This window comes from Pteronotus mesoamericanus, unplaced genomic scaffold, assembly GCF_021234165.1.
Source record: "Pteronotus mesoamericanus isolate MK-2021 breed Mesoamerican mustached bat unplaced genomic scaffold, CSHL_Meso_final contig_20, whole genome shotgun sequence".
Classification (NCBI taxonomy): domain Eukaryota; kingdom Metazoa; phylum Chordata; class Mammalia; order Chiroptera; family Mormoopidae; genus Pteronotus; species Pteronotus mesoamericanus.
The window spans coordinates 75,689,401-75,706,591 of NW_026555085.1; the positions used below are offsets into that span (position 1 = coordinate 75,689,401).

General features: G+C 41.7%; 1 protein-coding gene across 5 annotated transcripts in view; it reads left to right on the plus strand.

Annotated features, from left to right (window-relative positions):
* Positions 1 to 281: 281 nt before the first annotated feature.
* The window catches only part of TPD52L1 (TPD52 like 1), a 77,903-nt gene continuing 60,993 nt past the window's right edge, over positions 282 to 17,191 (plus strand). For 3 of the 5 annotated variants that reach the window (XM_054569913.1, XM_054569914.1, XM_054569915.1), the window contains exon 1: positions 282 to 534. In XM_054569913.1, coding sequence (XP_054425888.1) covers positions 516 to 534 — 19 coding nt within the window. In that variant the 5' untranslated portion in view covers positions 282 to 515. The remainder of the gene's footprint in view (positions 535 to 17,191) is intronic. The other 2 variants (XM_054569917.1, XM_054569918.1) reach the window with 2 other exon arrangements.

Consider the following 17,191-nt stretch of genomic DNA (forward strand, 5'->3'; position numbering starts at 1 on the left):
AACAAGATTATATATTGGTCAGTTAAAAAAATGTTGAGTCCAGAGGGTAACAAAAGTCAAACAGTATTTCCACCAGGAGCAATAATCGTTCAGTATTGTAAATCCTCCCTCTTTCCTCTCTCCCATGGTATTTGCCCCCTACAACCGAGTTCAGGGCGTTCTTGAGCTCGCTGAGGCATTTATTTGGCCTGAGTTCTGGGCCTGAGCCAGGAGGGGGCGCGCTCCTCCCAATGCGCAGAGTGGTCGGCAGGTGGCGCCCACCGGTGGGCTTCCCCCACACCCCCGCCACCCCCGCCCGCAGGGCGGTCTAGGCCAGGTGGGCTGGAAGGAGCCGAGGTAACCAGAAGCGGCCAGTGGTGGCTGCCGGAGGCTCCTCTTCCACTGCACGCAGAGCTCGCGAAGCGCGTGCAGAGAGAGGGAGCCAGCGGCAGGGCCAGCTGCGTTCTGAACTCGGGCACAGCTGTCTGAATCTCTGCGAGCACGCTCCCGCCGCCCTCAGCCCGAAGTCGGCCACCATGGAGGCGCAGGCACAAGGTGAGTGGTCGCGATCGCCCTAAGGGTCAGCTCCCCCGCACGCATCAAGGCGCTTTTCTTGCATCATTCAACTTCTCGGACAGAGCGGACCGGTGCCATCTTCACAGGTCCGCAACTCTGCTCCTACCCGAACCCGCGGGCTGATTCCTGCTCCCCAACCTCAGGGTTTGCTGTGGGGTTGGGGACCAGCAAAGGAGACGTTAAGTGGAGAGGTTCCTGCGGGGGAAATACCCCCACGGAATACTGCCCCCTCTTTTTCCCAAGTAGTCGCCCCCGCTTCCTGAACCTTGCAAGTGCCCAAAGGACCTGTTGTGCAGGGTTAGGAATCCGCATTTCGTTTCTTTTCCCGCGATGGGTGGGGGAGGGAGGGCGGCTTCCGTCGCCCTGAGCGGTGGGTTTGCGTTCTGCAGCCCCTAAATTCCGGGCTGTGCGCGGGGCGCGCGGTGGTGGTGGCTCCGCGGAGACCGCGGTCTCCCAGATACGCTAGAGGCTGGCCGGGCGGGGACCGGCCTTCCCCGGCGAGGAGAGCTCTGCCCGCCCGCTGATCAGCAGCAGACCAACACGTTGTGTCCCTCTTTCCCGAGCTCCGGGAGCACCCTCTGCCTCCCCAGGCACACGGGGTCCCTGCCGCGGTCCGTTCTCCCCGCTCCCCACTCCTGGGGCCGCCAGCTGGAGGAGCCCGCGGTGGCTTCACGATGGGCATCCTCATATCTGGATCACATGCGGACGAGGGTTAGGGAAGCCCGATGGAATCTTGCAGGAACAGGAGTAAACGGACTGTGGAGAGGAGCAGAGATGGGAGGATGTGAAGGAAGAAAGCTGATTTTGGGATCTCTCTTGGGAGCAACGCCGGCAAGGGATGGGATGAGTTCTGCTTTATTCAGCCTGTAAAACCACCATCACGCGTTTCTTATACAGGGTAGGGAATTCTGTGGTGACTTTTAAGGTAAATAAAAGAACAGGAGGTTCCTGCGCGCTAGCTCTCTCCGGGCAGAAGCGCCCTGAATTAGAGCAATTTGGGGCGGGGGCGGGGGCGGGGGGGGCGGTGCGGGGGCCTGTGGCCATCCAACAGGTTTGCTGCCAGGATTACAACGGTCTGAACAACGTGAACCATACTTGTTTGTTCCATCAGCCAAGATCCTGCCCATTGTATAAATAAGAAAGAATTCAACTCCCTTGAGGTTGGTCGAATTCAAAGAAGCGGTCGGCTAGGAGGCCTCCCCTCCTGAATTGAAGCAGATGGGAACAGCACTGGGGTTTTCCAACCAGACTTGCAAATTAGAATTATTTGGAGAGTTTTCAATACTGGCTGTGGCTAATCCCAGACCAATCAAACTGGCATCTCTGGGGTCTGGGCATGGGTATGTTTGAAAGCTTTCCAGGTCATTCTTTTACTTAGTGAGTTGGAGAAAAACTAATTCCGAAGACATCTGAAACTGCAGATTGGAAACTCCGGTGTCATTGGTTTGCCTTACTTGAGAGATTTACCTAACAGTCTAGTGCTTTTCTTTGCCAAGCACTGTGCTAGGAGACACAAACACAGATATGATTTCTGCTTCCTGAACTTTACAGTAGAGGAAGAGACAGGCAATTAATTTGAAAGCTATTTGTTAAATGCGAAATTTCAGCCCTGTTTATGGAATGAAAAGAGGTCCACACAGTGCAGGGAACGCCTGAAAAATGTTAGCCTGGTAGGTGATAATCAAAATAGTGAGGTTTGTTTACTGTGCACCTGCTTCTGTTCTTTGTGCTTTGCACTTGTTGACTCATTTCTTCTTCCCAATAGTCCCATGAGGTAGGTAGTGTTCCCATTCCCATTTTATGGAGGGAGAGTAGGCACAGGATGTAAAGAAATTTCTTGTAAATAAAGTAGGTCATGAGTAGCAGAGTTGATGCTTGGGTGCCCCGTTACTGCGCAAAGCCTACCACTTTCCGAGGAAAGAGAAAACCTAAGTCTCTACCTACCTTCCCCTGCGCTCTCTGCCACTCTTCTCCTTCCCTCATAAATGGGTGGAACCTGAGCGGTTGGGAGGGTAAATTAAAAGGCAACTGAAATAGGGCTAGGGAGACCTGGATTAGGGCAATGGTCAGCCATGAGGAGAACAGCGAACAGGTTTTAAAAACAGGACGAAAATCAAAATCACTGTGATTGGAAATGAAGGAGGGGGATCCCAACTTGACACTTTTACAACCAGATGGATGATATTTACCTCTTAAATCTTTTATTTTCTCAATACTTTAAGTTTTTCATTTTAAGACCCTTTTTTGTTATTTAAGTTTTTCAATAAAACTATTCACAAAATGTTTATATTAAAGATGAAAGCTTTCCACTTGGCATATTTTTGTGGCTAAATGAAGTTGACTCTTAAATTCTAAGAGAGTCTTGTGCAAGTTTGTATCATCAGCACAACTTATTTTAGAACTATCTAGAGTGGTAATGGCTTATCTTCCTTACTGTTGATGTAGAGAGGACAGAGATGAGTTAGCTTAACTAGGCAGCTGCTGCTCTGTCCCCTGGATTTTCCAGGCACCAGCCAGGTGCTGTGGACACTATTTGCACGGACTCGTATAGTGAACAAGCAGCCAGCCCTAGGAACTTTTCCGTAAGTGAAATTCTGCAAATGTGTCCTTTGACTTCGTAAAAGAAAAGATTATGTTCAGCAAAACAAGGACACATCCTGGGAAGTCAGTAGAGCAAAACAAATTCAGAAGTGGAATTAGGAGGCAAGCGACCCAGTGAGGGGGGGCTAGAGACGAGGATGGCATGGGGGCTGCCCAACTCCAGGGGTCCCAGTTGCCTTCCTGGCACTAGAGAGGTTGCTGTGATACAATGGTATGTTAGAGAGGAATGTGGTCAGGGATGTAGCATTTTCCTGAAACGTGGTAATCCTTTAAAATAAAAAGTTCCTGATCTTTTTAAACTGCCTTACAAGATTTTATTTTTCTAGGAAATAACTTTGTTTTTGTCTTTAATGTTGGAAGAAAAATTTTCTTTCCATTTACTGGTTGTATAATATTCAGAATAATAGTTGTTTGAGTTTCCTACGACTGCTGTAACAAATTACTACAAAGTTGGTGGCTTAAAACAACAGAAATCTAATCTCTCCCCATTCTAGAGCTAGAAATCAAAAGTTGCTACCACTGGACCAAAATCAGGGTATCATCAGGGTTTCTCTTCCTGTGGATGTGCTGAGAAAGAATTTGTTTCTCGTCTCTTGCGGCGTCTGGTGGCGGTGGGCCGCATTCATTGGCTGCGTCGCTCCCATCTCTGTCCCCTGGTCCCAGTGCCATCTCTGCTGTTTCAGATTTTCCTCTGCCTCCCTTGTCTAAGAACACTTGCGATTTCATTTAGAGACCACCCGGATAATCCCAGGTCATCTCTCCATCTCAAGATTCTTAACTTAATCACATGTACAGAAGAGCCTTGATATGCTTGGGGGCCTATTACACTGACTGTTTTTTATATTCCGATATTCTAGTCCGAGGGTTCTCAGAAGTCCATAAATGGCATAAAGTAATACATGTTATATTAATCCTGCCTGATGGCAAATTTCAGTAAAGTGAAAATGTCCTGCATACCTTACATTGTACTTTATTCACAGGATATTTATTCACTCACACCTTTTTCCAAGAAGAACTTAGAGCAATTTATGGAGATATATGAAACACAGCAAGATAATGTAAACTAGAAATAGAAGAAATAAAGTAAACAGGGATAAGAACAGAAAATGAAGCTCTAGAAAAATAAATACAGTTATATCCTTTTTATTAATATTGCATGGAAAACAAATTCTTGCTTTGTGAACAAAGTATGTTCACAAACAATAAAATAAGCCTGCCTCCCCCTGCCAAATAGCAAAAGGCCAAATCTCTTATATTGTAGGGATCAGATCACCCAATGAAAAATTTTCTTTTGCAAATTTCAGTCAGTTAAGTATAAACCTCAAATATTGGGAGCTAGATGTTCTACATTTTGAATTATGATTTGTAAAAGTGTTATTAAGAGCACTCTTACTGTCCTCAGAGCTATGTCCTATTGTTTTAATTTTCTCTAAATAGAAGTTTCAAAGTAGGTAGCGATGTATACACAAGATGAGGTCAATCATTTGCAACACATCATATACCATCATTGCAATTAAAATTCTTATAAAATCCAATAATGCAAATGATAGATATTATTGTATATGGCAGCAATTTTATTTCTTCACAATGGACAGCTATTGTTGTGTTGGCTATTGTCATTTTTTAAATTTGACAATCTAGGGGAAATAAATAGCTAGGTATTGCCTGTTTTAAAAATTCTTGTGGCACACCCATGTTGAAAATTGCTGGTCTGTGGGAACCTATTTTGAATTGCCATCCCTAATATACATCTTGTTTTCTTGATACTCTTGGTAGGCAGAATCTGAGAAGTTGCTTTATAAAACTTATCAGCAAAAGGGTCCACTTTTGTGGCCTATGATAAGATTTGGCACTTAATGAGCTATTGTAAATAATAAATAAGTATACAAGTATTGACTTGTCAAATAAATATTTCAAAACTATTTATTTATTATTATAGGAATAGCAAATATTTGACAAGCGCTTGATATTGAGAGACAACAGGGGATAATGGTTACACTTGCAGATTCAAGGCAGACTGCCTGGATTTTAATTCTGCGAGTGTCACCATTAATATGACCCTGAGCAGGTTACTTCATTTCTCTGAGCCTTTTCAATATGAAAAGTGAGGGTAATAATAGCGCCTAGGTCAGGGGATTGTAATGAGGATTTAACAAGAAAATACAAATGGTGTTCTTAAAACAGTGTCTGGCACATGGTAAGTACTGTATAAACGTTTGCTGTTACTTTTAGTAGCATATGACAAGAACTTCACATGCATTATTTTATTGAATCCTTATATTAACACCATGGGATAGATACCACTACTTTTAACTCAATAATTAACAGGGAAACGGAAGGTCAGAAAAATTAAGTGAGGAAGGCAGGATTCAATGCTAGGTTCATCTAAGTCCAGAGTATGATCTCCACCACCATCCGATACTGTCCCTCAGTCGGCACAGGGCAACGTGCGCCAACGGGAAACAAAGACGAATTTGACTTGGGTCATCTTCTAGGGGAGGGCAGCAAAGAGGAGTCGCCCTTGTGGGTCATGGCACATAGAGCTGAGAAGATGAACTATTTCTATCCCAGTGGAATTTTCAGAGTACTAAAGTGCTAATTAGAACTAATTCATACTGAGGGTGATAATAACAATAATATTTTAATGTTTATTGTTTTTCTAAAATGCCAGATACCATGCAATGTACTTAAAAAGTCATGTTACTTAGTAACTACAACAAAGTCACTAGGAAGGTAAAGTTATTCTCATCTTACAGATGAGGAAACTGAAGGACAGAGTAGTGACACGACTTTCCTCCAACTCACACAGCTTAGACAGGCTGCGCGAGCCGAGCGGACCTCATGCTGGTCTCCTGCGGCTGGGATGCAGGTGACGGCCATGCAGCCACGCTGAAGGAATGCAGAGCCGGTGGTGGAGCGCGGTGTGTGCTCTGCATGGCAGGCCTTTGAAGATCCTGGTGTCAGTTGCTGAGCAGCATGCTTAAGATTTCTGAGGATTCTGAAAAACTTCTAATGACAAGTACAGATTTCGGAGCTTGCTGTTTTAGATATTTTTAAAAAAAGAAGACACAAATAAAAACTATCAGTATGTACGTGTATATATACATTGCATAGAGATGTGACCGCCTCACCATCAGTCCCCTTTTGTTTGTTCTTTTTTCTCCCAGGGAGCGTTTAAGCTCCGTGAGGGCAGGGACTTTGACTGTTTTCTTCCTTGCTGTATCCCCAGGGTCTAGAAATGAGTGGTTCACAGAGAGCAATCTGTAAGTACTTATGGAGAAAATGATGAATGACAAAATGAATAGTACTGAGTAAGTAATATCATAGATGACCATGGAGTAGGGGTATGTCAGCATCAAGATAGAGCTAAGTTTTTTTTTTCCTCAAGAAACTGAGAGTGAGGGGATATGGAGAAGGGAAGGGGGAAATTTGGGAAGGGGAGGAAAGGGCCCACAGAGACTAAGTACTGGAGAGACAAAAAATAGAGTGGAAAAAAGAACAAGATGCCAAGAGGCTGAGGAGAGAAACTTAGGACAAGAGATGTTTCTAATGATGTTTTCCCAAGGAATGCTATAAATGACTTCTAGTTTCCTCATAACATCTTTAATAAATCCTGCAATGCATATTCAAAATTTTTATGTGAGTAGAGTGGATGTGGGACAGCTCAAAAGAAAAGTGGTGACTGGAAAGCTGATGTGTTTTTTACAAACAAAGAAATAGGTATTTAATTTCTCTCCATCTCCACTAAGCAAATATTGAGCAAACACTCAGACTGTCAGTGCAAGATGTGCAAATAACTGTGCCTGCTGTATAGGTGCGGAGGTTCCAACGTGGCAGAGAAGGATAAGGCGGGGAGAGCGGCAGCCCACTGCCACGGGGATCCTTTGTCTGGTCAGCTCGCTCGCAGGCCGTTGAAAACCTTGGGTCGGTGACACCTGTTAAATTATTTGAACTGGACAGATGAAAGTCTCACTTATAGAAATAAAAACTACAATCATTTGGTGGCATTTTCTTCTGTCATATTCATGTTGCCTTCCCTCATAGCTAGTTTACTGACATTTATGAGAAAGTATGTCCTTTTTTTGTGTTGCTTAAAACCATTTTTCTGTATGTTGCATGTAGTTGTTGAATTAAACCTGAAAAAGCCCTTATTTCTTTCCCTGAATGTGCTTCTTTCCCCAAGCTCTCACTGGTAGCCTGCTAGGGTTTGAAATATTGATGAAGAAGAATCCATTCATCTCCATATTTCACTGACCTTTCAATGGAGAGTATTTTTGGCTTTGTTGAGACTTTAGGGCAGAGGAAATCTTTTACAAAAATATCAGATTACATGGGTATTCTTTCAGTTTCATGAAACTCAAGATGGATTCTGTAACATGATATTTGAGTCATCATTAGCCTTATACTAAGAAGGTAGCATAACCTTATTTTTAAGTAAACATCCAAGAGTTTACTGTGTAATTTTAAAACATACTTACTCTTCTTGTAAAATGTAATCTTATTATCAATAGATATAACAATTTTGATCATCAATTGTTTGTTTAGATCCTAAGTAAATACTATCATTGTGCTATGAAACGATCTCTGACATCCGAACAGACATGGTAAAGGCTGCTGCTAAGACATTAGTTTTTTGAGCTGTGACATATATTCATCAACATGGTGGTGAAGTGCTCTCTTGGCCACGCCTGATGGCTGGCCAGCCACTGGACATTTTCTCTGACTCCCCATTTTCCAAACCCGCTTTTTTCCCCTGCTTCCCAGGTCGTTTCATTCACCTCAAATGCTGTTTCCCCTCATTTCGACTTGTCAGATCCCACTCATGAGCTCCTGATTTTCCCACTGGAAGTAATCCTCCTCGCTTCTCAACTCCCACAACGTTTTGAATCTCTTTTATTGTCCTTAAGAAGTAGCATTATAATTTAGAATTGGGAAGGACTTAATTAATGATCTCATACAATCTCCTCATTTTGCAGAGGAAAGCACTCCAAACAGCAGGGAATTCGCGTGGGTTAGTTTCTTGGACACGGGGCACTGGACAGGACGGTGGTTTTCCGCCGTTCAGCCCTGTGCTCCTTTCTCTGCACCAAGCCGCCCTCACCTTCAACACCTGGTGGTAATTTGGACCTCGTCCTGCTGAGAGGACCATTTGGAGGTTTATTTGTGATTTCAAAGTTAACATTTGATTCATTAAAGCTAGATTTAGAAAGTCGCAGTTTAAAGTTCAGCCTGCAAATCTTATTCTATTTATAAAATTAGCAAATGTTAATAATTTCTTCTAAAGGAACTTGGAATAGTGTAATATTTAAACAGTAGGATATCAATTGACACATTTTAGCTGATATACTCAATTTCATATTTAGGCACTTCAGTTTTCTAATTGACTAACTTTCCCAAGAACTTAAATCTAAAAATTAAATTTGTAAATACAATAAATCTAAAATTCTCTTAAATGTTGTAATATTCTTGCAAATTTAATGGGATTTCCCCTTAAAAATCACATTTAAATCAATTACCAAAGTAAACATTTAAAATTGTAATTATAAACGTGATAGTCTCTCAATAGATCAAATTCTCTCAAACATAATATAAAATACTACATATTCAAATGCCTTCCCATGGATATACTAGTTTTATAGCTTTGGTTTTGTTAATTTTTTCATTCAATTCTTTTTTTATTTTTTATCGGTTTAGCTATTACAGGGGTCCCAATATTTTTCTTCCCTTTATTCCCCTCTTCACTGAACCCCCTGTCCCACCAGCATTCCTGCCTCCGCCACCTTAGTTCATGTCCATGGGTTGTACATACAAATTCTTTGGCTTCTCCATTTCCTATGCTATTCTTAATCTCTCCCTGTCTATTTCGTACCCACTATCTATGCTTCTTATTCCCTGTACCATTTCCCCATTCTCCCCCTTTCCCCTCTCCTGATTTCCATTTCTGTGATTCTGTTCCCGTTCTAGTTGTTTGCTTAGTTTGTTTTTGTTTTTTGGGTTCAGCTGTTGATAGTTGTGAGTTTGTTGTCATTTTACTGTTCATAGTTTTTGATCTTCTTCTTTTTCTTAGAAAAGTCCCTTTAAGCTTTCATATAATAAGGGCTTGGTGATGATGAACTCCTTTAACTTGACCTTACCTGGGAAGCATTTAATCTGCCCTTCCAATCTAAATGATAGCTTTGCATGATAGAGTAATCTTGGATGTATGTTCTTGCCTTTCATGTCTTTGAATACTTTTTTCCAGACCCTTCTTGACTGCAAGATTTCTTTTGAGAAATCAGCTGATAGTCTTATGGGAACTCCTTTGTAGGTAACTGTCTCCTTTTCTCTTGCTGCTTTTAAGATTCTATCCCTATCTTTAACCTTGGGTAATGTAATTATGATGTGCCTCGGTGTATGCTTCCTTGGGTCCAACTTCTTTGTGATTCTCTGAGCTTCCTGGATCTCCTGGAAGTCTATTTCCTTCATCAGATAGGGGAAGTTCTCCTTCATTATTTTTTCAAGTAAGTTTTCAATTTCTGGCTCTTCCTCTTCCGTTTCTGGTACCCCTATGATTCGGATGTTGTAACATTTACAGTTGTCCCAGAGGTTCCTAAGCTTCTCCTCATTTTTTTTTTTTTGAATTCTTATTTCTACATTCTGTTCTGGTTAATGTTTATCTCTTCATTCTGCTTGATTTGAGTCCCGGTTTCCTTCCCTTTACTGTTGGTTCCCTGTATATTTTTCTTTATTTTACTTTGCATAGCTTTCACTTTTTCCTCCATTTTGTAACCCTACTCAACCATTTCTGTAAGTATCCTGATTACCAGTGTTTTGAACTGTGCATCTGATAGGTTAGCTATCTCTTCATCGCTTAGTTCTATTTTGGGGGCTTTGAGCTGTTCTTTGTTTGGGCCATATTTCTTTGTCTCAGTGTGCCTGTTGGGTTGGAGTGGGTGGAGCCTTCAGCATTTGCAAGGGAAGGGCAACCCAGGTCGCTATGTTGTGATGCTGTCTGTTGGGGGAGGGGTCAGAGAGGGAACAATGTCACTTGCTCGGCTCTCATCAGGCTTCCAGTCACTTCCTCCGCTGACCTCAAGAGAGTTGGGCCCTTCTGGTGCTGTTTCCCTGGTGGGTGGGTTTATATACATCCTAGGACCCTGTGGGTCTCTCCATTGAACTCTCCTGTGAAGCTGAGAGTTTCTCCTGCCTCCGCACCCCCCACCGATTTTTACAGCCAGAGGTTTAGAGACTTTCTTTTCCCGCACTGGAACCCTGGGTTGCACAGTCTGTCTTGTTCCCCACCTGTTCCTCTCAGTTTATCACAGGTAAATATGGGACCGACTGGTCTGCCAGCTGCTGCCTTGCCATGAATCCTCTCCACCCAGGCTCCCCGTCTCCACCCCTCCTACTGGTCTGAGTGAATGTTTCTTCTTTATCTCCTTGATTGTCGGACTTCCATGCAGTTCAATTTTCTGGCAGTTCTGGTTTTTTGTTTTTTAATTTGTTGTCCTTCTTTTGGTTGTGCGAGGAAACAAAGTGTATCTATCTAAGCCTCCATCTTGGCTGGAAGTCTTCATTCAATTCTTAATTCAATAATTATCTAAAATATCTTTGTGCCAGGCACTATTCTAGGTCCCACAAAAACACAAGCAACTAAAATGAAAATTTCTTCCCTCAGGAAGTTCATATTCTAGGGAAGAGGCAGAGTAAATAACATATATTGAATAAATAACATAGTATATTAGATATTGGTGAATGCTAAGGAGAACAATATATTGAAGAAGGGGTCTGTGAAATGTGTGGGTGGGTGGAGTGGTTGTAGGGGGTCCTGTGTCTCTCTGGGATCGATACTCTGTGCAGAGTCAACTGATAAGTTACTTTCCAGAGGACAGGGGTGGCTTTCTGAGTACACTCAAGGCTACACAAGTACCAGAGATTTAGTTTGGGACTAGATTCCCACTGGTGATGCTGATGAATACTTTGAACTTATAATGGCCATGCCCGCCACTCCATGACTTCTAAAGGGAAACCTGCAACCCCCACATCACTTGATTCAATTTTGTATTTCTTTGGCTCTTACAAAATATAAGCATACTTTCCAACCAACTGCAAAGACCTTTGAGGGAACCCTGAATTCCTTCATATTCTTCAGACCACTCAATTTTAACAGACATAGCTGACTGAATTCCAGGCATCCCTAATGGTTTTGTCCTGCAGTTTGGACACAAGTTCCCTGGTCACTTTCCTGATCCATTTTAACTCTCCAGGAGACAGTGAAATTTAAGGAGAAAAACACTATGCCTTAGCTCTGTTTTGTTTCTCTTTTTTCACTGTGCAGTGCAGAGCACTACGGGTTGGTAATGCAAGTACACCCTCAGTACACGTTGTCTAAGGTGGGAGAATGAGTGCAGCCCAAAGACTAGGGTCATCCCCCACAGGCTCCTTACTGTAGGCAACTGCCCAGAGAGTGGATCTCTCAAGTGTGAATAGGAGTTGTAAAAGCACTTTGTAAACTAGGAATCACCATACAAATACTTACGAACACTAGTTTTCTTTAGTATTAGTAGCTGAATGTTTACTTTAAAAATCGCTTAAAGCATTTCACAAGCAGAACATTCTCTTCCCTTTCTATGTAGGATTTACAATAATGTGAGTTGCATTACTGTTTTGTGTTCACAATGTTGTACCTGGTATATATTTAATGCACCGGTTCTTTTTCACAGGATAGCTTCAATGGAGTGGGATGATCTTTCAGTTCTTTCTTTTCACTCTGTGATACTAACTCATTTTTTTTTCCTTATTCCTTTATTTTTCTTACTTGGAATATCAGTGATCTTTTTGGGCACCAAAATGCCAAGAAGGCAGCTCTTCTTTAAAGTGAGTCTTTTCTCTCTCATATATGAGACCATTGCCTGAGCATTCTGTGAAAAATTTGGAGACGGTTTTGGCAATTCTGTGTTGCCCTGGGGAACAGCATCAGACAGGACGTATGGTTAAGGGAGGGTGTTTGAAAGCTGTTTCAACAAGGAAAGTCACTTTGTCCCTGTAGTCTGAGCTCACCTGAGTCTGCCACCAGACTGAATTCTGATCCCATCCTGACACCACGCGTTCATCACCTTGAGCCCATAGCTCTGGTTATTGCTGCTCCTCAGTTTGTGCTGTCATGTGGGTAATTGTTATACTCAGAGTCTTTGGGAATCATCACGTCTCAGTTTCCCTCTGTCCTTTAAAATAACTGCTGCACAAGCCTTTATTTTTATGTAATTATAAGTTCATATATAATGTTGTGAGCCAATTCAACTTTATACAAGAAAGGTAGAAGGGAGAGAAAGAAGGAAAAGAAAGACAAGCTTGTACTATTACACTTTGAAAGACAGATGTATTTTGAAAGTGTGTAGTTTCCCAGAATTATGAAGCACCTATTGTGGTTGATTGGACACAGTTAGGGCCAAGCATGGTTTATTACATTTTTTAATTGAGCAAAAGCTTACATTAACCTTGAAGGTCCCGAAATTACTAAATTACTAAATTACATATTAGAGTTTGCAAATTAAAAGTGGTACATACATTTAAAATATATAAATATATGTCTATATTGGGGGGGTGTGTGTGTGTATCTGTATCTTGATCAGAGACCACCAAGGAGAGTGGAGGGTGTTTACTAGTACCCCTTAACTTCATTCTGGAGAATTCAACTTACAACTGAAAACATGAGTGGGAATATTTAACATCAATATAAAAGATTCCTGGTCCTTCTAATGATACATTCAGGGATCAAGAACATTTTCTATTTACTTTCTCAAAGTCTATTAAATAAAGAAAGAGGATCACACCAGCTTCCTTCTCTGAGACCCACAGAATCACAGCCAAATGACTTGCTGTTACCATAACCCTTTATATTTGATGAGTACTTTTCCATACATCTAATCATGAGTATTCACAGTACTTTCTGGTGGAGGCTGGTCTTGCTCCTGTGCAGATTACAAAGCTGGAACCAGAAAAGAGGGGAAGTGATGGTTTAAAGTAATCTTAGACATTGGGTTCAAGGCTACAGTTTGTTTTCTCTTTAAGATCCAGAAAAGTAAAGAATCTGATGTCAGTGAACCAAGTAGTAAATGTGATTTCATAATTTATTTATTTATACCTGGTAGTAATTAATTTGTAGTAATTAATTAGCAAATGTGATAATATGTGATCTATATGATTAGCACAAATAACAGTACCAGGACCAAAATTCAGGAAGATTAAGAGGTCAGAATAGTAAGATATGTCTTCTGGGGGACTGAGGGACAACCAAAAGAATTAAATAACAGACCTGTCTAGGAGACTCAAGAAACGTTTCAGTGGTAGTGTCGAGGCAAAATGGCTGTATTACCTTACTATGTACATGCTGTCTGTTTTCTATAGAATAAAGAAAGAGAAGAAACCACACTGAGACTTGACCAGCATTATGGGATTTAAATATCAGATGATGAATAGCTAAGAATTTGGATGTTTCATACTAGCACTGAAGACTGAACTAGATAGAAGCATTTGTCATTTTATGACAATATTTATTTACTGACAAACATTTGGCAAACTCTTCTGCGTGCTGGGCAGTGTATAGATTCTGGGGCTACAATGATGAACTAGAACACGTGCTAAAATGTGTCAGCACAGGCAACTATGAACTTTCAGGCCTTCTCAGTTTATCTTGGATGGTGTGAACCATAGGTCTTCGGGCAGTTCCTCTCTTTTCTCAGGTTGTCAGAGGCAGGATTTTCCAGGAGACTTGGAGGGAGTCAGAATTAGACGGTGCACTGATTGTAGGGTCTAAGGAGTCTCTGAGACATTAAGGAGATTCCTGGACAGTCGAGTTTCATTTGGAAAGTTGGCTTTGGACTGCCTCTGTCCTGGTAGCTTCTGTCTAAATCACCCTTTCCGGACAGTCTTTGGGGCAGAGCTGCCCCTGGGACACTATGGGCATTTGAAAGGCACTACTATGCTCCTTTGCAGCTGTACTTGGTAGAAACCAGTTAAACATAGTGACCATGAGGCCCTGGGAAGGCAAGTTAGCATAGATGCCAAGTCACTGCCTGGTGCCTTTATTGAATCAGTATTTGCCAAAATGTTAGGTGGCTGGGCATTGTACAAAACAGTGTCGCAATGTAAACAGCACTGTGCCTTCTCTAAGACAAATGCACAAACAGCAAAGGCACATAGTGGCCCAAGGGAAGTGAGTGAACCCTGAACTGCTGCACAGTGTTATGTCACTTTTGACCATATATAAGCACAAGCCACCTTTTTCAGGAGTCGTGAGATGAAGTCGTGAGCAAAGTGCTGTAGGAGTTGCATTTTTGGAGAGAGAGAGGTAGAGAGAAGCGGTTCCCTCTGTAATAGTCAGGAGACGATTGTTGAGGGGGTGGATTCTGAGAGTTGGTTGAAAGTAGAAAGGAAGGGAACCTGCCATCTGGATGTTGATGACATTCCAGGCCTTGGGTACAGTATCTTAAAGTACTCTGGCTTTTGGAGTGCATTTAGAGAACATTGAATTACTTTGGCTTGTAGCTGGGGGAGTCAGGATGTCAAGCACTGGCTTGGCTGTCAGATGCCATTATTCCCACAACGTCCATACTCGAGACCCTGGACAACTGCTAAGCGTTGCCATTCAGGGTCCCAGGTTAGCTTCTCCAAAACACAGCCATGTGGCAGGTGACAATGTCTCCATCTCACAGGCGAGTAGTTGGAGGTCTAGGTAATTTAAGAAACATGTGCACCAAGTACTGAAAAATTACTGTGTGTATGTATGTATGTTTACATCCCACACATAAACACACACACACAGACAGACACACACACAGCGGGAATTTAGAATGTAAGGAATGTTGTTTTTGAGACTTTATGCCAATCTCTGTGTTATAGACTATGAGGATAACCAAAAAGACAAATTGCCCCTTTCTGAGGAATTTCCAATAGAATCAGTCCTTATACAATAAAAACTAGGAATGAAGAAGAGGAATGAAAGGAAAATTTAGAAAGCAGCACTAAAGGCACATAATAGAGCAATGAAGCATCCAGAAGGTTCAGGGTCAGCTTGGGTCAGAACTGGAGGAGAACCTCTTGGAGGAGTGAGCTTGGGGCCAGGTTTTGTAGTTAGAAATTATAGGATGTAAACGACAGGAAAGAAACACGGGTAGATGGAGAGTGCCTAGTGAAGGGCTTTGATTAGAAGCACGTGTTGACGTCACCGATCGCTCTCTAGGTAGCTCCACTGGAAGATCTTAAGGGAAGTACTTTTAATAATGGTGAACAAAGCATCACTGGATTATATGAGAATAAAAATGCAAAACATTTATAAAATCTATGAGAGTGACTATAGAACAATAAGACAAGGATCCAGCTTTAGCCATCTTTTTTCCTGTAAAGTCCATCTCTAGCAACTTGGTTGACACTCCAATGTTGGTTAAGTGTGAATAAGCGATGATAATTGGGAATGTGTAATATAAGAGCTACATAAAGATTTTTGATTTAGAAAAGACATATTGAAAGGGACACTTTGTCTGAAACCAAAAGTACTAAATTATCATCTTAGTAAAATCTGTGAGTTTTAAGGGGAGAAAGGAATTGCAGAGGACAGAATCCACACACCTATTTTAAACAGGAAGAATTTGTTGCAGAGCCATGTTAAATGGCTATACAAAATCATTGTATGGCTGGAGTGGTGGACTCTAGACTAAGCTTTTAGGAACAACTTCCCCAGACCTGGGCCCCCGGCTTAGCTGCTACCATGGCTACTATTAAGAAGCATATGGGATCAAGAAACCACTGCCATTGGGACCTGCCTTGTCACCAAACAGCTGCTCCTGCCATTGGCTGAAGATCTGTGCTACACCTGCATATGTTTGCAGCAGCTAAATAAATGAGTCACACCATGAAGCTGGGGGGCGCATGGGGACCTCTCCCACAGAAAGCCAATGGCTTCAAGGCTGTGCTTGGCTGACAGAACAGCAAAGGTGGCTGAAGTGCAACCTCTAGCTCTGCTCTCGCAAATCTCCTGCGAAGGCTTCTGACTGGAGTCACATGACAGCTGCCGGGCCCCGAGGAGAACAGCTTCTGTGGCTTTGCAGTGAAAGCAGGCATATCCACACACAGAGAATTCAAGCTCTTGCCTTACAGGGCCAAGGGGGAGGCGATGTAGGAGTACCATATCTGGAAGGAAGAAATCGCTGGTATCTTGTTTGTATAAGGTAGCAGACATTTGACTTCTGTCTGATAACTAACATTAGGCGTTTTATTTTCAGAAGATTTTAATACAAGTGTTTGTGAAGGGAAGGCAACAACTTACAGAATTGAAGAGAGTGGTGGAAATTTTAAATTAAAAAGAGAAAAAAAGGAATGAACAGCAGCTTTACCAAGCCAGCAAAATAGTAGAGAAAAAGAGGAGGAAACAACAAAGTAAACTGTAAACATAAAATTTAAAAATCGAGTATACTGTTGTTACATTAAAATATAAAAGGTATAAATACCACTACCTAAAAGGAGAGACTGCTGGCATAAAAATAAAAACAAAAGTGAGAGTTTCCATAAGAAATATATTTAATCAATATTTTTTAAAGGTTGAGGGAAGACAGAGATAGGCAAAAATATTCAAGGCAAAGATTAAATGTAATCAGACATGAAGAACAATAATTAAATTAGTAAGAAAGTGCAAGACAGTAGAAAGAGCCACAATTTGTGAAATCATAAAATTCTGTGCCCAATTGGCACTTAGCTGGAAATCAAGAATCAAAAGCTACCACAATTCCAGGAAGAACTGTTCAATAATTCAATTTTATACTGATGTATTTTAATGAGTAAACAGTAGATAATAGGTAAAGGTGGAGGGGCCTTGAATGATCCGATTAAATTGAAATAATAGAATATATTATAGAACTTCATGTAGAACTTCATATTCTTTCCCTAACACCCTTGCTGCCATGAAACACTTAGAAGAACTAGTGAACTACTTGGCCCAAAGAATACCTTAAAACATCAGAAGAGCTTTTATAGACCTCATTCTTTCACTATTCTGCAATGA